Source organism: Phyllosticta capitalensis (genome assembly GCF_038381095.1).
Source record: "Phyllosticta capitalensis strain CBS 128856 chromosome Unknown BKA78scaffold_12, whole genome shotgun sequence".
Lineage (NCBI taxonomy): Eukaryota > Fungi > Ascomycota > Dothideomycetes > Botryosphaeriales > Phyllostictaceae > Phyllosticta > Phyllosticta capitalensis.
In genome coordinates, this window is record NW_027117450.1 from 1472826 (window position 1) to 1490117 (window position 17292).

General features: G+C 56.9%; 8 protein-coding genes across 8 annotated transcripts; 4 read left to right on the plus strand and 4 right to left on the minus strand.

The window, feature by feature from the left end:
* The first annotated feature begins 41 nt into the window (after nucleotides 1–41).
* BKA78DRAFT_327417 (uncharacterized protein) lies at nucleotides 42–1292 on the plus strand. The gene has a single exon (XM_066889511.1). It carries the CDS (start codon nucleotides 52–54, stop codon nucleotides 1120–1122), a length of 1071 nt encoding a protein of 356 aa, XP_066739456.1. The 5' UTR covers nucleotides 42–51; the 3' UTR covers nucleotides 1123–1292.
* BKA78DRAFT_57095 (armadillo-type protein) lies at nucleotides 1221–2413 on the plus strand. Its single transcript, XM_066893391.1, has 3 exons — nucleotides 1221–1469; nucleotides 1649–2172; nucleotides 2225–2413. The coding sequence occupies exons 1-3, from the start codon at nucleotides 1300–1302 to the stop codon at nucleotides 2266–2268; spliced, it is 738 nt and encodes a 245-aa protein (XP_066739457.1). The 5' UTR covers nucleotides 1221–1299; the 3' UTR covers nucleotides 2269–2413.
* Nucleotides 2414–2557: 144 nt separating this feature from the next.
* On the minus strand, nucleotides 2558–4068 carry BKA78DRAFT_289939 (programmed cell death protein 2; the record flags this gene model as incomplete). The annotated part of the gene is made up of 2 exons (XM_066885774.1): nucleotides 3806–4068; nucleotides 2558–3754 (listed from the first exon to the last, which is right to left on the minus strand). Exons 1-2 carry the CDS (start codon nucleotides 3926–3928, stop codon nucleotides 2558–2560), a joined length of 1320 nt encoding a protein of 439 aa, XP_066739458.1. The 5' UTR covers nucleotides 3929–4068.
* A 34-nt stretch (nucleotides 4069–4102) lies between these two features.
* Nucleotides 4103–6323, minus strand: BKA78DRAFT_334064 (SGT1 protein-domain-containing protein; the record flags this gene model as incomplete). The annotated part of the gene is made up of 2 exons (XM_066890164.1): nucleotides 4103–6090; nucleotides 6284–6323. The coding sequence occupies 2 exons, from the start codon at nucleotides 6321–6323 to the stop codon at nucleotides 4103–4105; spliced, it is 2028 nt and encodes a 675-aa protein (XP_066739459.1).
* Nucleotides 6324–6524: 201 nt separating this feature from the next.
* BKA78DRAFT_327422 (uncharacterized protein) lies at nucleotides 6525–7665 on the plus strand. Its single transcript, XM_066889512.1, has 2 exons — nucleotides 6525–6836; nucleotides 6880–7665. Exons 1-2 carry the CDS (start codon nucleotides 6784–6786, stop codon nucleotides 7586–7588), a joined length of 762 nt encoding a protein of 253 aa, XP_066739460.1. The 5' UTR covers nucleotides 6525–6783; the 3' UTR covers nucleotides 7589–7665.
* Nucleotides 7666–11350: 3685 nt separating this feature from the next.
* Nucleotides 11351–13507, minus strand: BKA78DRAFT_57200 (uncharacterized protein). Its single transcript, XM_066893392.1, has 3 exons — nucleotides 13172–13507; nucleotides 11404–13125; nucleotide 11351 (listed from the first exon to the last, which is right to left on the minus strand). The coding sequence occupies exons 1-2, from the start codon at nucleotides 13229–13231 to the stop codon at nucleotides 11566–11568; spliced, it is 1620 nt and encodes a 539-aa protein (XP_066739461.1). The 5' UTR covers nucleotides 13232–13507; the 3' UTR covers nucleotide 11351; nucleotides 11404–11565.
* A 169-nt stretch (nucleotides 13508–13676) lies between these two features.
* Nucleotides 13677–14685, plus strand: BKA78DRAFT_327429 (uncharacterized protein). The gene has a single exon (XM_066889513.1). The coding sequence runs from the start codon at nucleotides 13785–13787 to the stop codon at nucleotides 14616–14618; it is 834 nt and encodes a 277-aa protein (XP_066739462.1). The 5' UTR covers nucleotides 13677–13784; the 3' UTR covers nucleotides 14619–14685.
* A 34-nt stretch (nucleotides 14686–14719) lies between these two features.
* BKA78DRAFT_258780 (alcohol dehydrogenase) lies at nucleotides 14720–15828 on the minus strand (the record flags this gene model as incomplete). Its single annotated transcript, XM_066885308.1, has 3 exons — nucleotides 14720–14946; nucleotides 14993–15609; nucleotides 15656–15828. The coding sequence occupies 3 exons, from the start codon at nucleotides 15826–15828 to the stop codon at nucleotides 14720–14722; spliced, it is 1017 nt and encodes a 338-aa protein (XP_066739463.1).
* Nucleotides 15829–17292: the final 1464 nt, after the last annotated feature.

A 17292-nucleotide genomic window follows, 5' to 3' on the forward strand; every position in this document is an offset into this window, starting at 1 on the left:
AAGACCCTGGTCGACCAACCCAAAGTTCACGTCAACTCCAACATTATCCGCATGTCAACCTTTCGGATATGCAGCCCGGCGCGGGTCTGCCTTGTCCCTCGGCGACAGCCTGCGCAATCCTTTGGCCGTCACTTTACGCGTTCCCTCTCTGACCGCGTCGATGGCGTCGACCGCGTCAATCCCCCGGCCTCGACACTGCCCGCCCCCGTCAACCTCCCCACCAAAGAGGACTACGACTCTACCGTCAAGTACGCCTGGCACACCGGCAAAGCATACCTCTCCTTCTTCAAGACGGGCCTCAAGAACGTATGGGCAAATCACAAAACGGCGCGCGAGATTCGGCGAACCAAGGGCGACGACTTGACGCGCGCCGACTTTCAGCTCCTCGCCCGTTCGAGGCACGACATGAGTCGCCTTCCCATCTTCGCCATCATACTGCTTTTGCTGGGAGAATGGACGCCCGCCATCGCCCCGTTCATGGCTGGGGTATTCCCCAAGACATGTCGGCCGCCAAAGGTGGAGGAAGGACTGCTGCGCCAAGCAGAATCCCAGAGAGAATTCGCAATGCAGAGACTGGACGCTGCAGCCGAACCCTTGCCAGAGAGACTTCGGATAGCGATGCGAAGGAATGGACTCACCATCTTGGGAGACTGGGAAAGAATGATTGGCCCCGGTGAAGAGAGCGCGGCCATTGTCGCTCGACTCTCCAACGCCTATTCGTTTGAACAGACAAGCCGGTACGACCTGTACACCAAGCTCATGTACAGACTGCGCGCGAGAACAACACACTGGGGTCCAACGGGCCAGGCGACGGCGTTCTGGTTGTTTGGCAAGAGAGAACAACGCAAGTGGCTCAAGCACTACATTTACCTGGCCAGAGACAGCGAACTCATTGTGCGTGACGGCGGGCCCAATGCTCTGAGCGAACAAGAGGTGCGCATTGCATGCATGGAGAGGGGAATCAATGTTTTGGGCAAGTCGGAGGCGGAGAACAGGCGCGAGCTTGTCAGATGGATCTCGGACGACATGAAAAGGCGGCAGGCTCTCGAGCGCGAGGCGTTGCCGGAGATGAAGCAGTCGATGGATCAATGGATGGAGGTGCAGAGGAGGTTGCAGAAGTAGACGGTGGTGTAAAAAACAATAATTCCACTCTGGGAACAATTCAACTCTTAAAGAATCGACGCATTCGGAAATTTGGAAGCATTGTTGTGGTTGTTGCCTCAGGCACTATGCACGGACCATCACCCGCGCACTCTCTTCGTCTCTCTTCAAAAATCCGTCCTCCTCACCACCGCAACCATGGGTGTCCCTTTCGACTACGCTCCGGACAGACCGGAGCACATTGACCAAATCCTCAATGGCCTCGACCGCTACAACCCCGAGACGACGGCCGTCTTCCAGGACTATGTCATGCAGCAGTGCGAGAACCAGACGTACGACTGCTACGCAAACCTGGCCCTCTTGAAGCTGTACGTCTTGTCCACTACCCCTCTTCCACCACCATGATGATCAAATACACGTTTCCTATTACCTGAGGGCAAGGAGCTTGAATCACTCCCCCTTTGAAGCCTCATTATTAGCTCTATCTGAACAACCTCAATTCTCCCCATTCAACAAAGACGTTTCGACCAGGACTAACACCCCCAAGCTACCAGTTCAACCCGCACCTCGCGCGCGACGAAACCATCACCAACATCCTCGTCAAGGCGCTGACCGTCTTCCCCTCTCCCGACTTCAGCCTGTGCCTGTCGCTGCTGCCGCCGCACATCCTCGCGCCCGTCAGCTCCTCGGTCGCCAACCCGGCCGCCGGCGACCCCGCCCTCAGCGAGGCCGTCCAGAAGCTCAACGTGCTCGCCAACCTGCTCAGCAGCGCCGACTACGCCGCCTTTTGGCAGACGCTCGACGGCGACGACCTCTACGCCGACCTGATCGCCGACGTCGCCGGCTTCGAGGAAATCATGTGCCTCCGCATCGCCGTGTCGGTTTCGCAGGCCGTCCGCGAGATCAACCGCCCCATCCTCGAGGCCTGGCTGAACAAGAAGGCGAACGAGTTTGACCACTTTGTCGGCGAGGTGTGTGGCTGGACCGTCGACGCCAACACGGTCAAGGTCCCGCTGAACAAGGAGAACGAGGCCAAGGGCACCGTTGTGAGGGAGAATGTCAAGTTTGACCGTACGTGGCCGAAGAACCTTGCTGTTGGACATTGCTGACGAATTTCACGCAGAATTCTCCCGTCTGATCAAGAGAGCCTACGAGCAGCCCGCCTAGACCCTTCTTGTCCGCGTCCTGCCCCAATCGACTGCCGGATGATGCCCCTGGAATGGTGCAGACACGGCGTTATGAGATGATGACTACTTGGTTCTCAACCGACCCTTTCTTTGAGAGCCCCATTGCTTGCTTGCAGAAATGCAAGCCCCGATGATCCGCCGGCCCTACATGGCTGAACCATGAATGCGGCTCGAGCTGGCCGTAGAACAGATACCAAGTTAGCTACCTAGCCAACAAAGAAAATACCCGCGCCCCTTCTTCGTGTCCCATCCATTCATGTCTGCGTGACCTACTTTCTCGCAGCAACCTCCTCCCACTGCACGCCCACCCACTCCTCGACATATCCCACCTCGCCCTCTTTGGTGTCCCGCGGCACGCAATTGCGCCCGCACGTCCCCACGATTATCGTCCCCCACTCCATGCCTTCCAGACTCAACTCGTCGGCTTCCAGCTCCATGATGGCCTGCGGCACCAGCTGCACCTCGAAGACGCGGGAGGCGCCGCAATTGGCGCAGCGGGGGATCGGGAGGGCGTTGTCTGCACCACTGCTCGTCGTGACCTTGCTGTTGGTGTTGTCGGAAGATTTGGACAGCAGCCTCCCCACCTCGTCGTCCCGGCTGTACAGCAGCGGCACCCCGCCCCACTCGTACCGCAGCACCTGCTCGGGGTTCTGCGCTAGGCGGTCGGCGAAGCGTTGGAAGGCCTTATCCAAACTCGACTCGAACGCGTCCTTCACCCCCATCCCATCACCATCACCACCACTTGCTGCCGCCGGCTCGGCCGCGTCGGGGTCGAGTACCGCGTTGCTGGGGATGGACAAAGGCGTCGCGTCGAGCGTCTCGTAGTCGGCATCGAGATGGTAGGAGGGGTAGGCGGCGCCGAGCGCGGTCGAGGGGGCGCTGGGCCATGGGATGTGTGGGGAGGGTGTTGGAGGGGCGATGATGGCGGAGGTGGCCGCGGGTGGTGAGGAGGGCGAGAGAGAGGCCTTTTGCGCAAAGGTTTGCGCGAGGGCGGCGTCGTCGTTGGTCGTCGTCGTCGTCGTCGTCTTTTGCGCCGGTTTGGCAGCGAGGTTGCCAGCGCTCGCAAACGGGTTCGCTCCACTCGCTCCACTCGGCGCAGCAGCAAACGGATTCGCATTCCCTCCACCGGCTCCTCCGCCAAACAGCGCGGTCCCCAAGCTCGCCTGCTTCGCCCTCTCCTCCTCATCCTTTTTCTTGCGCTCAGCCGCGGCCGCCGCGTCGTCGGCCTCGCGCTTCCGCTGGGCCGCGAGCGCCGCGGCGCTGAGACGGGTGGCGCGGATCCCACGAATGGAGCCCTGCTTGCGGCGGCAGGCCTTGCGGCGGCAGGCGAAGACGTAGAGGCGGCGCGCGTGGCCGGGGAAGGTTTGCGGGAGGTCGCCGTTGAGTTGGAGTAGAAGCGTCATGGGGTCGTTGCAGACGCGGCATTTGGCGAGGGCGAAGGAGGGTTCTTGGTTTTCGAGCCATGTCTGCGCGGCGTGGTGTTAGTTGGTGGTGGTGTTGGAGAGGAGCTGACGTACCGGGTACCCGCCCAGCTGGCTGAACTCGTCGTCGGTCGGCTCTTTGGACGCATAGCCCAGCAGCACATTGGTCTCGGTGTAGTTGTCGTCGTCGCCCGACGAGTCGCTGTCGTAAGACGCCATTGTTGGAGTGGTCGAGTGCGGATGTTGTGCTGAGCAGCGCGCGATTGTCGCGGTTCGAAAAAAGTTGGGTATCGATAACGACTGACAGGGATTCGACGATTGGCTGACCACAATGCAACAGACAACCTCAAGTCATGTCAAAGAACGATGACGTCTAATTTTCTACCACATACCTCAGTCCTCTGGCTCGTCCCGTGGCATGTTCAAGCCCATTGCTCTCATCATGTTGCCCGCCGGACCAGCCATGCCTCCTTGGGCCTTGAATGCATCAAGCATGTTCTTGACCAAGTTGTAGTCGACGTCCACCTCCTCCTCCTCGTCGTCATCACTTCGCTGAATCTCCTCCACATCCTCATCTTCAACAGCTCTTGCCTTGCCCTTGCTGCGAGGGTCAAACGCTCCCGCTTGCCGCAGTTTCGCGTCCATGGCTTGCAGCGCTTGTTGCATCTTGTCTGGACCGTCCTCGTCGACTGCTCTTGCTTTGCCTTTGCCCTTGACTGCGTTTCCTTCCTTCGTCTTGGGATCCAGATCAAGTGCACCCGATTGCCGCAGCTCTGCCTCCATGGCCTCCATGTTTCTGCGAAACTCCTTTTCCTCGTCCTCGCCCCAGGCATCTTCGTCGTCTGAGCTCAATTCCGCGGTAGTCGTCTGAAGCGGCGGCTTCTCAGGGCCGAAATATGGTCGCTTCTTTTCGTCATCCTGCTGCTGGATGCGCGCCGATATCTCTTCCATCTTGGACTTGTTTTCCTTGGCTGCTTTCAGCTCGTCGAGAGGCATCTCCATGACTTCTTTGTAGACCTCCTCCGGCATGCCCATCATCTCGCGCATCATTTTTGAAAATTCCTCCTCGTCGAAGCTGGCGGCCTTGTCCTCTTCGTCGCTCGAAATGTCGCTATCGTCGTCGTCATCGTCGACGTCCATGTCGTCCATTTCTGCGCCGTCGGCTCCGGCGTCTCCGTCGTTGAGAAACGACTCGAACCGCTGCACCATTTTTTGAAGATTGGCCTGCGCGGCCTTGTCGCCGAATCCTTGGGTCCCCTTCCCCTGCAGCTCTTTTTCAAACTCTTCGTAATTAATGTCCATCCACTCTTCGCCGTCTTCTTTCGAGTCCCACTTTGCAATCGCGTCGTCCGTCGGAAGTTCCTCCTCCCCGGCATCAACATCTTCCAGCAAAAGTTGAATCTCTCGGACTGTCCGCTTGTCTTGGTTTTGAGGGTCGGCCAGGAGCATGTCGAAACCACAGGCCAGCTTCATCCCCATTTCCAGCCTGTCTCGCTCCTGTCCAGGCTTCAAGCCGGCAAGTTCTGCTTCCCATATCTTTGGACCTGCAAACTGTTGGCTCTTTAATTGAGCGAATCCGACTTTTGTGAACCGCACGCTGACCGTCACCAGGTCCTTTGGTGGAAATTTGAGCGCCGAGCCGTCTTCCTTCTTCAACGGACGCAAGGAAATGGGATCACGCAAGTAAAATGCTTCGACTGCAGGTGAAATGTACGCAGTGTTACGACGAAGGAGAAAGGCAAGTCTGCGGGGTATCGTGACAAGGGAATGATGCAAAGTCTGAGAAATCTCGGCGGGATAATTTCGTATGCGGTAAAAGGCTTCTTCTTCGATGAGGGGCGAGTGGACCAACTTGGACGGCGAAGATTTGATAAACTCCCGCGCCTCTTGCACGGTCAGTGGCCGCTTTTCTTCCTCCAGTGGAATGATGCGGAGTTTGGCTTGATTGAGCCATACGCGATTCTCGGCGATTTCAGGATTCAGCCACTTGGGGAGGACATTTGCGGCTTCGACAAGCAGAAACTCGCCGTCCGTGTCGTACAGACGTATCCATGCTTCGGGAAACTGCTTACTCAACTCGCGCAGCAAGTAGACAATCAACCACTCGTCCGCGACCGAGTCTCCGTAGTTGGTGGTTCCGCGAAGTAGCCAGCAGCCGTCCTCCCGTTTCAGTTGAAGATCGAAAGGTTCGCGTTGCCAGATGTAATCTTTGAGTAGATTCTTCGATAATGCATCGGCAGCGCTTTCAATGCTTCGTAGCCTCTCGCGGATTTGAGCTTCGCTCGATTTTGGATCGATGACGAAGACAACGTATTCCACCGTGTCGTCGGGCAGTCTTTTTGGAAACCCGTCGAATCCCTCTCCAAACCACTTGAGGTCGTCTTTGTCCTTGCTCTTTTCTTCAGCGTCTGCCATGGCGGAGAAATTCGAGCCAGAGGAAGAAATGTCGAGTCGAGATGGACGGTGGTGAGTCTCGCATGCACGTGCTGGTTTCGGCAGCGCGCCGATCCGCTAGCCCCAAAACGGAAGGAATCCAAACATAAACAATCCCAAGCTCCAGCTCAACACCACCACCTAGCAACAACACCACCACATAGCCGCCATCATGGCGCATCTCTTCCCAGATACCCCGCGCACCGAGGCCGACGTGACGCGCCTGACCCACGCCGACCTCGACATGTCCATGGAGCCGTCGTTCCAATCGCCCAGCCGCGACGGCGACGACCTGGTCCGGCGGATGCGACAAACGCCCCGAGGCCTCAGCACCCCCAAGGCGCGCAACCTCGTGTCGAAGAAACCGCCAGGCAAGCAGGAATTCACGCCCCTGCTGAAAAGCGCCATGAAGAACCGGATCACGTCGTCCATTTACGACATGGAAGATGCGCCCGCGCCGGTCTTTCGCGAAGGCATCGAGACTCCGGCCGTCCTCAAGCCCGGGTACAAGTTTGATAACAGCCCCGCCCTGCCCGAGGCCAGCGTTTACGACAGCGACACCACGGAAACAAATGGCACGCCAGGCCCGCCGCCGCCGGCCAGCAGCAGCTTCATGAGCACACCAATGGCGTTGAACAAGGATGACAATGTGCTGGACAGAGGCAACATGCTCACGCTGCGGGAGCAGGAGGCAGTGAGTACACAAACCGAGAAGGTTTTCACCGCTAACGGCGCAGAAACTCGCCCAAATCGACAAGGAAAACTTTGGACTCAAGCTCAAGATCCACTTTCTCGAAGAAAACCTCAAAAAGGCCGGCACCGACTACCAGCAAACAGTGTTGCGCGAAAACACCGATCTCAAGGTCGACAAGACGCAGCTCGCGGTCGAGATTCGCAACCTCAAAAAGACGCTACAGTCCGCCGAGAAGGAGCTTGTGGGATACAAGGATCAGCTGCGGGATTATGCCGACAAGGTCAAGCGTAGGCACACGGACGCGAGCTCGCGCGAGGAGATTGAGCGGCTGGAAAAGATTGCAGAGGAACGCGAGGCAGAGGTTGAGGAGCTGCGGAAAAAGATTGATTCGGCGACAAACGATGAAGAGGTGGAGAGGCTTCAGAATGACATTGGCGACTTGGAAATGGAGTTGCGCCAAAAGGAGCAGGAGCTTGACGCCAAGGACGAGCAGCTTGAGGACTTGCGGGAGAAGCTCGAGTCTGCAGGCGGTGGAGACGAGGAAAGACAGCAGACCATCGACGACCAGGCCGAGGAGATTGAAGAGCTCAGGGCAAAATTGCAGAAACTTGGCCAAGAGCGCGACAGCAAAGAAGACGAAGTTGAGGAGCTCCGGGAAAAGCTCGAAGCAGCGGAAGGAGAAAAAGAAGCCCAGCTCAAATCTCTTGAGCGACAGCTTGAGGTTTGGGAGCGGCAAAAGCGGGACGAGATGAAGGCCCTGGAGGAGCAGCTACGCGCCAATGAGCGCGAAAAGGACCTCCGCATCAAGGCACTGGAGAGGCAGTTGGAGACTTCGGACCGTGAAAAGCAGGGCGAGATTGAAAACCTGCTCGACCGCATCAAGATTGCCGAGTCGTCCGGCGGAAACCAGGCGCAGCTGGCCCAACAAGCTGCCAACGACGCCCGCGACAGGCTGCAGCAAGTAACGCGGGCCAAAGACGCAGAGATTTCCGCTCTCAAGACCCGTTTGGATGCCGCCGAATCTCTTCAAGCACAACTTGAGGAATGCCAACGCCAATTGCAACAGTACGCAGAAGATGCCCGACAAAGAGACGCCACCGAGGATGCCCAGGAACAGGAGATCCAACTCTTGCGCGACCAGCTCAGGTCCAACAGTCCTGTCAAGAGGCGACAGGAGCAAGAGTTGCAGCAATTGCGTGATCAGCTCCGATCCAGGGACCACGAGCAAGAGTTGCAACGGCTACGTGATCAGGTGCAAGACATGAGCCCTCTCAAACGCCGCGTCGGAGAGTTTGACAGCACCAGCAGAGAGCTCGGTTCCCTCCGCGCCGTCCTCGCTGAAAAGGACCGTGAGATTTCAGACTTGAAGTACAGGGTCGAGTCGCAATCCGCCTCGCTTCAACAACTCAACGACTACCGCAGCAACGATGTCGAGGGCATTCGCAGGGCACTGGATATGACGCGCAAGGACCTCGAGCACAGCCGAGACGAGGTGGACCAGCGTGACACTACACTCGCCGAGCGAACGCGTGAGCTCAACAAGGTCAAGAACTTGCTCGAAGACCGGACCGAGGCCCTCGAGTCTGTCAGGAAGACGCTCAACGACAAGGTTGCGGAGCTGAATGACCGCACCAGGGAGCTCGAGACTGCTCGCAAGACCATCAGGGAGCGCAGCGACGAAATCGAGGCGCTCCGCCGGAGCATGGACGAGCCTGGCACTCAGTTTGAGCTTGTCAACAATCTGGCCCGCGACCGTGAGCACGAGCTCGACTCCGTCCGCGCAACGCTCAATGCTCGTGAGAGGGATCTTGAAGCCGTCAAGAAGCTGGCAGATGAGCGCCTCACCGCCATTCAGTCGCTCAAGGACGACCTCGCCCACACCAAACAGGAGCTCGAGGACGAGATCGAGGTCCTCATTGCCACTCAGGACGAGGGAGAGATGGAGAGACAAAATCTCGAAGCCAAGGTCATGCAGCTGCAAAAGGACACCAGCTCCTCCACCGACATCCAGGCTCGGTTGGAGCCGCTCGAAAAGCAACTGCGCACTGCCGAACGCGAAAAAGTCAGCCTTCAATCCTCGATCGAAGCCCTCCAACAAGATCTTCACATTGCCGACGCCGACCGCGAAAGCCTTCAAATCCGTGTCCGCAAACTGACCGAAGCCAATCCCGAGCATGCCTCGGAGCGCCGCGACCTCCAAGAGCAACTGCGCACCGCCAAGGTCGAGGCCGACAACCTGCGCCTGGAAGTGCAAGACTTGGGGACGCGTCTGCGCGAGCAAGAGATGCGGTTGCGCTCCGAAATCCGCGAAAAGGACAAGAAGCTCAGGGCGAGCCAAAGCGAGGCCGACGAGCTCCGCTTCAAGCTGGACGAGCGCGACGAAGACATTCAATCCTACACCCAACGGTTGGCCGCACAAAAGGCTGCTGGTACTGGCAGCAACGCAAAGAAGCACGCCGCCGACCTCAAAGAGCTGCACGACATGCTGCGGGCAGCCACTCTCGAGACGGAAGAACTCCAGCTTGCTCTTGAGGAGCGCGACGAACAGCTGGACTCGCTGACCAAAGAATCGCGCCGCATGCTGCGCGAAAAGGAGCGCCGCATCCGCGAGCTGGCAGAACAACAAACGCGCGAGGGACGCAGCGAGACGGAGCTTTTGGAGATTAAAGCCGCGGCGGCCGAAAAGGAGCGGCGGCACACGGGCGAGCTCAAGGGGCTGGCCAGGCAGATTCAATACCTGCGAGCTCGTTGCGGGCGCGAGGAGGGTCTTCGCGGGCAGCTGGCGTACGAGAAGCGCTTCCTGATGATGCAGATTGAGCTGTGGGGCGAGTGGTACGTCTCCAACTTCTTCTCCTTTTGGATTTCCACTGACAATTCAACAGCAACACGTCGCACCTCTCGCTGCTCGCCGAAATGGGCATCACACCAGACCCCAACGCCTCGTTCTACAACTCGGCCAAGCGCCCCTCGCTGCGCTGCGTCGCCTTTGCCGTCATGGCCTCGCTGCGCATGAAGAAGATGGCCGACGCCTGGGCCGTCAACCGCAAGGTCCACGAGTCGCTCGTCCGCACGCTCGAGGGCATGCGCGGGAGGAAGAAGACGGCGGCGGCGGCTGGACGTGGCTTGCTCACTGCGAGGCAGTGATTGCGGTGGTTCAACCGCCTGCTGCTTCCTCTTCCTCCTCCTCCATCACGACTGACGCACGGCGTTTGTGGGCGTTGTAACTACCTGACGTTTCTGGGTCGCTCGTTTTGTGCTCTACCTCGGGATTTTTGTTTCGGCATGGACGGCGTTCTTGGGATGGTCGGTCGGCGTTTACCATTTCTTTTGCACAGCCGGCGTACATACACTAGGCTAGTCTAGTCCTCTGTCTCCTGAAAGCATCATGGAGCGCAAATTGTGCGTGCATTCTTTGCAAAGCCCCAATTTCTCTTTTGGGGCTTGATTAGTATTCTAACCCTGTTGCATCTCTTCACCTCGGTCCGCTTTTTTAGCTGTTGCTGTTGCGCATGCATTGGTGCTGCTTTACTACACTTTAGCCGCTGGGAATGAATGCTCTTTGCCGCAACACATCTCAAGTCCCCTCATACTCCTACGAGGCAGCTTTCGACTTGGCGCGCGTCCTTTCGTTTTTCCCTCAAATCAATCGCCTTCACCACAGCTCAATTCTCCCACCCACCTACCTATGGCCCCTTCTCCCATCTTGTCTCCTGCCCCAATCAAACCCTGTGATGGTCCGAAAGCAGAACGGATGGTCCAAAAGAGCTTGATCGGTTGGTTTGTATCCTCCTTCTCTTCTGCGAGGTAGGTAGCTCTTGCAGTGGTCACTCTCTGGACGCGATTCAAATGGCATGTCTCCGTCTATGCATGTATGCTGTTGCCATTTGCCACAACGCACATTCTGCGAAATGGTCTAATTCTTGCGTTCGTCTGCAACGCGCAACAGGCTGACTGAGGTGAGGTTACCTGGTTAGGACGGAGGAGAATCGGCGATGATGTATGCCATCTGATTGATTGAAAAGCTGCACCCCTAGGGAAGGTGGTGTGTCGAAAGCTATCCGCCAGGTAGCATCTCATTCGTTTCTGAGGAAGATGCGGCATCGTGGAAGTCGAGACGGGGGCAGACATGCTGGATTTGACTCAATGTTAGGACTACCAGGTCGTCACAATTTTGAGAGCAAGCGGCTAGTCGTGCAGACGGATCACATACGTTGAGTCTGGATTCCTTGTTTTTCTGGGATCGAGGCTTGGTAGCAGAAGTCGCGGCACGCGTAGGAGCTCAACCAAGAGAAAGCAACAAAATAGAGGTGGCTGAAGAGTAGTAGAAAGTTTTGATGCTAAAAGATACGCACATGGGGAGTATTCCAGCGCCGCACGCACTTGATATTGGAATCCATCAAGTGCTTTGCGACGAGTTATACGGAGCAGTCAAAGCTACGCGTGCCACGACTTTTGCTACCAAGCCTCAGTCAGAATTGCCTTCGTCACATATTTGCTGTGGATGGTCCATTTCCCCTTTTGGCAGATAGTCAGCAATTAACACTTCAAGGGCGTGGGAGCATCTCACCTCTAAGAAAGCGGCATACATCACCTGCAATCTCCTTTCAAATGCTTCTCAGCCGTTAGCGTGTTCTTCACGCCCCAAACACATACATACGCATCCATCTCAGCAAGGAAATCAGTAATAGGTATCTCAAGTGTCTACGCTCAATGAGAAAGCAAAGCCCCATCACCGCCTCGCTCTCTCCTTCTCGTCCCTCAGCTCCCTCACAAACTTGGCCAGCACCGTGCCATGGTGCATGCCCATCATGGAGCCAATCTCCTCCAAGCGATCAATGACCCACGCCCGCGTCTTGTCCGTCGTGATGTCCATGTTGCCGACCAAAAACAGGCTCCAGTTGAGCAAGTTGTTGCCCGACGACCGGATGATGGGCAGGTACTCGGTGCCAATCGGGCGCACCGGCAAGAGGTCTTGGTCAAAGTCGCGCCAGGGCTGGTGGAGAGCTGGTGGCTGCTGCCCGCGCCGCTTCGCCCGCGATGCGTAGCCAATCTGCTGCGGCACGCTGGCGCACACGTCGGCCTGCAGGCTGTACAGCGTGTCGACCGACAGCTGCAGCTGCCGCGTGTACTCGGGCGACGTGAAGAGCGGCGGTTTGGCCGAGAAGCCGCGCAGCAGCGTCCCGCGCACCATGCCGTGCAGCAGGATCCGGAAGTTGCGCATCGTGTTGAAGATTTGCACCATCCAAAAGTCCGGGTAGATGTCGTAGAAGCCGTCGAGCACGACGTCGGGGTCCTCGGTCGTGTAGATGCGCGTGTACGCCACATCCTCAGGAAAGGCCTGCATGTTGGACAAGATGGCCGTGTCGAGCTCGATGCAGCGCGCGATGATTTGGTGCGGGTCGGATATGCGGTGCTTTTGGACGTCGGCGCGGAAGTTGGCCAGCTCCACCATGAGCTCGCGAAGCCTCCAGATGGGCTGGAGGGGGTCGGACGCGTTGGTTCGGGCGAGCTGGGCGTCCCTCATGCCTTGCATGAGCGCCTGGACTTCCTTGGGGAAGGGAATGTCCTTTTGGATGCAGTTGATAAGCATGTTTGACGTGACTTGGAAAAACATACGGCGTCCCACGGCCGTCGTGATCTGCTTGCGGCCTCTGAGGGAGAGAAGTGCAGCTGCTCCGTTGATGTGGGCGGCCCAGGCATCGAGCGACTGCCGCGTTCGACCGTTTGAACTTTCAAAAACGCCAAGGATAATGACTGAAAGAAGAGTGCCGTCCTTGAGCGCCTCTGTCGGCGATGCCAGCGCCTGGTTGGTCAGACGAATGGCCTCGGAATACTGCCCCCATGCCCTGTTGAGCATTCGAGGATCGTGGTGCAAACGGGCAAGACCTGACAGACCAACAGCCTTCATACAATAGAGCAACGCTGGCGTAATGTCAGTGATCCACGGGTCGGCCAGTCTCGCGGAAAAGACGCCCGTGTTTGGGCCGAAAAAGACATGGCTGCAGTGGTTGGAAGTAAAGTACCCAGTCGCAAGTTCGTCCACGTTGGGTGGGGGAGACACTATAAGAGGGACGACCGCTGTTGAAGGACTTGAGGTCGTCTCGGAGGAATTGGGAGAGGCCGACTCGCTTGCAGGTGCGGTGGAACGGACAACCTTTGCCCTGGCCTTTACTTTTTTCTCTATCCGCGTGCTCTCGTTGCGGAACATGACGTCCAGCTGGGAACGATAGCCGGGACATGTCCGCTTAGACTTGGCACATTGCGAGCATCCATCTGGTTGTTGATCACACTGCAAAAGCTTAGCACTGCGAGATGGAGACTCCCTGCACGCTTACTCGAATCTTTCGTTGCCGGCATGTGTGGCATCCTTTGGACGGCTTCCCACAATAGACCATGTCGATCTGCAGGGCTGTGGTTGGGGGCGTTTGTCGAGGTCCTTGAGTGGATCCACGGTGATGATCCTGTGGTTGCAATGGCTAAGCTTTGACGCCCGCAAAGCTTGAATGTCGGCGGATTGCGCAGAGAGCATTCGCAGAGGTATCCGGAACGGGCATGCTGTGCGGCGTGGTGGTTATTTGAGAGGAGGGAGGTGGTCGGTGGGGGCCGGGGGCGCAGCTAAACCATCCGCCTGCGTCATGTCGCTTATGCCGCTAGGCCGCTTTGGGGCACCAGTGCGAGCGGTTTGGGGGCGTTTCTGCCTGCAACTCTCACGATGATTCTGTTTCGAGGTAACTTTGCGCGTGGGAGTTGATCCATCTCAGCCTCAACGCCTTGACAACGACCCCACGCAGTGAATACCTCAATGGGAATCTCACTGCCTCAAAGCCAGGAAACATGTTGCGCAAGGAGTATATATCCTGTGGTTGTTTCGTTTCTAGATGGACATTAGCATCATCAACCAAAAAAAACTCCGCTTTTTCTGTCAGTCTATATTGAAAGCAGTTCGCCATGACCAACCTCAACTTCCGCGACGCCCTCTCCATCGTCCAAATCCTCCTCTACTCCCCCGCCATCATCATCGCCATCATTCTCTGCATCCGACATGGCTTCCGCAAGTCGAGCGGTTGGCGCTTCCTGCTCACCTTCATCCTGGCCCGTCTGCTCTCCTCCTCTTTCCAACTAGCAACCATCAACGACCCAACCAACAAGTCGCTGTACATTGGCGAATGGGTGCTGCTCGCCACGGCGCTGTCGCCATTCGAACTCATGGCGCTCGGCCTGCTGTCGCGCGCTCTGGGCTCCATCGAACGCGTGCGCGGCGTCGGCTTTGTCAAAATCACCACGCGCCACATTCAGTGGGTGGAGCTGCTCAACACGGTTGCCTTTGTCCTGGGCATCGTCGGCGGCGTCAAAGCCGGCAAGTCGTACGATTCGACGACGGGTGGTGTGCCCACGGTCCAGACTGAAAGCAAAGTCTCCATCATCTTGCTGATTGTCATTCTCGGATTCCTGGTCGTTGCGACGGCCTTGACCGGCCAGCAAATCGGCTTCGCTCAGCCCGGCGAGAAGCGCGTCTTGGTTGCTGTTGCCGTGTCGCTGCCATTCATGTTTGTCCGGATGATGTATTCGGCAATTGGCATGTTCAACTCGCACGAGACCACCAGATTCAGTCCAGTCTGGGGATCCGTCGCCCTTCTCTTTGGCATGGGTGTCTTGATGGAACTTGCCGTCGTCTTTATTTACCTGGCGGTGGGATGGACGCTCAAGAAGATTGACCACTCCCCGGTCGAAACTTCATCCACACATGAGGAGGCAGAGTTGAGCAAGCGGGAATCCGTCTAGATGGTCAGCATCATTTGCAGGTTGGCGCGGAGTTTTTTGGAGAATTAAATTTCATAGACATGACATCATGATAAGAATTCAACTTTTTCCACCCCCAAAACTTAGTCCATGGTCAGAACGGCACGGAACCTGGGCTTTCCTGCCATCATGTAGTTGAAAGCCTCGTCTGCCTTTTCGAGAGGGAACTTTTCAATCATGCACTTGACGTCCTGGTTCAAGGCAAAGGCAAGAGACTCCTCGCTGTCAAGAGCGTGACCTGCGGGCCAGCCGTGGACGCTGATACCCTTGACAATCAAAGGAACGGTGTTGACGGGAATGTCGCCGACGGCTGTGAATTGTTAGCAATGCTCGGAATATTCTTCCGGGCCACTTACGAGCCAGGACAAGCAGCTTGCCCTCAATACCCAGACCGTTGATCAGGGGACCAATGATGCTGGGGTTGGGAGCAGTGACAACAACACACGAAGCACCACCCATCTTTTGCAGAGCCTCGGCGGCGTCCTCCTTGCTCGTGTCAATGTATGCGTTGGCGCCGAGCTTGAAAGCAAAGTCCTTCTTCGAGTCGCTGCTGGAAATGGCGACAGTCTTGTATCCCATCTTGCGCGAGTATTGGAGGGCCAAGTGACCAAGACCGCCGAGGCCTTGAATGGCGACCGTGTCGCCGTGGACAATGTTCATCTTGCGGATGGAGTTGAAGACGGTGACACCGGCGCAGAGGAAGGGAGCGGCTTCGGCGGGGTCGAGCTCTTCGGGAACGGCGACGGCGGCCTCGGTGCGGAGAGTGGCGTATTCAGCATATCCACCGTCCCGGGTGACGCCGTTGACCTCCTCGTTGTCGCAGGCCTGGAAGAATCCACGGTTGCAAGCCTTGCAGATACCGTCGTGACCTCCGTGCCAGCCACCACCAACGCGGTCTCCAATCTTCCACTTCTTCTCAGTAGGGGGAACAGCGACGACGGTTCCAACGACTTCGTGGCCGGGAATTCGGGGGCTGCAATTGTGAGAAATTGTTCCGTTTTCAAATTCTGACCACTTACACCTGACCCATCACACCCTCCTTGACCATGGCATCCGAGTGGCAGACACCGCAGGCGTGGACCTTGATGAGAATCTGACCCTCCTGGGGCTGCTTGAGCTCCAATTCCTTGATGACCAGAGGGCTGTTGGTCTTTTCAAAGACCGCGGCCTTGTAAGTCTTGGGGAGTGACATTGCGAGTGAGGACGAGGTTGAGGAGTTGAGGAGTGGTTGAGATTGAGTTTGGATGGCAATCCAGAGCTTCAGAGGAGGGGCTTAAGTATAAAGATGTACGACTCGTGGTCACGGTGACGTCGGTTTTAATCGGCGGGGCACCCGTCAAAGTCCGCCAGATCCGCCATGGCGTTCATTTTGGTCCATAGCGTCTTCTTGAAGTCTGCATAGTGGCTGTTGGAGATGCCTCTCAATGGTCCAGTAGTGCTTACTGTTCGTCCTACCCACATGCGCAACTCTTTGTTATCTCCATCGAAGCCATCTTCAACCAAACATGTGTTTATCCAAAATCTTCTTCACGACTCGGGGAGGTGGTCCTCGAAGGAAAATGGTCCAGATTGGGGAAGGATTTGCGTGACGTCAAGGGAGTGCCGAAGATGCGAGCGATCGGAAGGTCTGTGAGCTTTTTTGTCAGCGCTCGGGCAGAACTAAACAGAAACCACCACCACGTTCCAACGACGAATTGGTGATTAGTCGAAATCTATCAGAGGGCGCTGCTTACCATGCTGCTGGCCTTGGAGAGAGGCCAAAGGGTGGTTGGGGAACCGTCAGCGCATTTTGAAGTCCTGAGTAATCCGATAGGTAATCATGGTCTTTGCTGAACATCGTGCCACCAGGAGGTGACGAGTGGTCCGGCGTCGAAGGAGAAGGACGCATCGGGTGCTAGAGGCCGAAGAGAGGCGAAGGCTCGGGGAACGTCTCTATATAAGAATGTTGAACGACAGGAGAGTCGACGTTGTGATGGCACCATCAAGGTATTTGGTGGCCCGTGCGTGGCCTGCTGACAGTCGGGAGTCTGACGAAGAAGCTCGCCAAGTCAAAGTCAACACCAACGCCAACATCACCACTTCACTCGACTTGACTTGCGTTTGCAGCAGCTTCTCATGAGCATACGTCCAAGGAAACAAGACTGCTCGACGTTAGCTGCCCGACAAACTCTGACTTTTCAACACTCATGCTTCCGATTAAGCATGGCGGCTGTTACCCGCTCCCGACACTTCAAGCTTACATTTCGGCAGTGCCTCCATTCCAACGTTCATACCGAGCCAGACCGCGCAATCCTTTGACCAAAATATTCGGAAACCGAGCGAGACCACGAACAAGACTGCAAGGACGGCTTGGCTGTACACCCATACTGAGATGATGACGTTTTGAGTCTTGGAATGGAGGCTCGCTAAGCAGCAACGCTGTGTGGCTGCCTGTTGTCAAAACATCTGGACCCCAAGCTCTCCATGCTCGCGTTCGGAACTTTGGACACGAGTGTCCGAGCCCCGCGTGTTCTGTAAGCACTCTACGTTTATCGCCCAAAAGCACGCGAGCGATCCGCCCTGAGTAATCGCAAAGGCTTGTCGACTTCTTGTCGGTCAATGTTGGTGTGGAGATTGCTTGGTCGTTGCGCAGTCGGACCTGGAGATTCGGACGTTT

Coding starts and splice junctions, on each gene's coding strand:
- BKA78DRAFT_327422 (XM_066889512.1), top strand. CDS start 6,784: ATGACAATGTGCTGGACAGAGGCAACATGCTCACGCTGCGGGAGCAGG. Junction 6,837..6,879: donor CGCTGCGGGAGCAGGAGGCA/GTGAGTACACAA, acceptor CTAACGGCGCAG/AAACTCGCCCAAATCGACAA.
- BKA78DRAFT_327429 (XM_066889513.1), top strand. CDS start 13,785: ATGACCAACCTCAACTTCCGCGACGCCCTCTCCATCGTCCAAATCCTC.
- BKA78DRAFT_57200 (XM_066893392.1), bottom strand. CDS start 13,231: ATGGTCTATTGTGGGAAGCCGTCCAAAGGATGCCACACATGCCGGCAA. Junction 13,126..13,171: donor GCCGGCAACGAAAGATTCGA/GTAAGCGTGCAG, acceptor AAGCTTTTGCAG/TGTGATCAACAACCAGATGG.
- BKA78DRAFT_327417 (XM_066889511.1), top strand. CDS start 52: ATGTCAACCTTTCGGATATGCAGCCCGGCGCGGGTCTGCCTTGTCCCT.
- BKA78DRAFT_57095 (XM_066893391.1), top strand. CDS start 1,300: ATGGGTGTCCCTTTCGACTACGCTCCGGACAGACCGGAGCACATTGAC. Junction 1,470..1,648: donor AACCTGGCCCTCTTGAAGCT/GTACGTCTTGTC, acceptor AACACCCCCAAG/CTACCAGTTCAACCCGCACC. Junction 2,173..2,224: donor GGAGAATGTCAAGTTTGACC/GTACGTGGCCGA, acceptor AATTTCACGCAG/AATTCTCCCGTCTGATCAAG.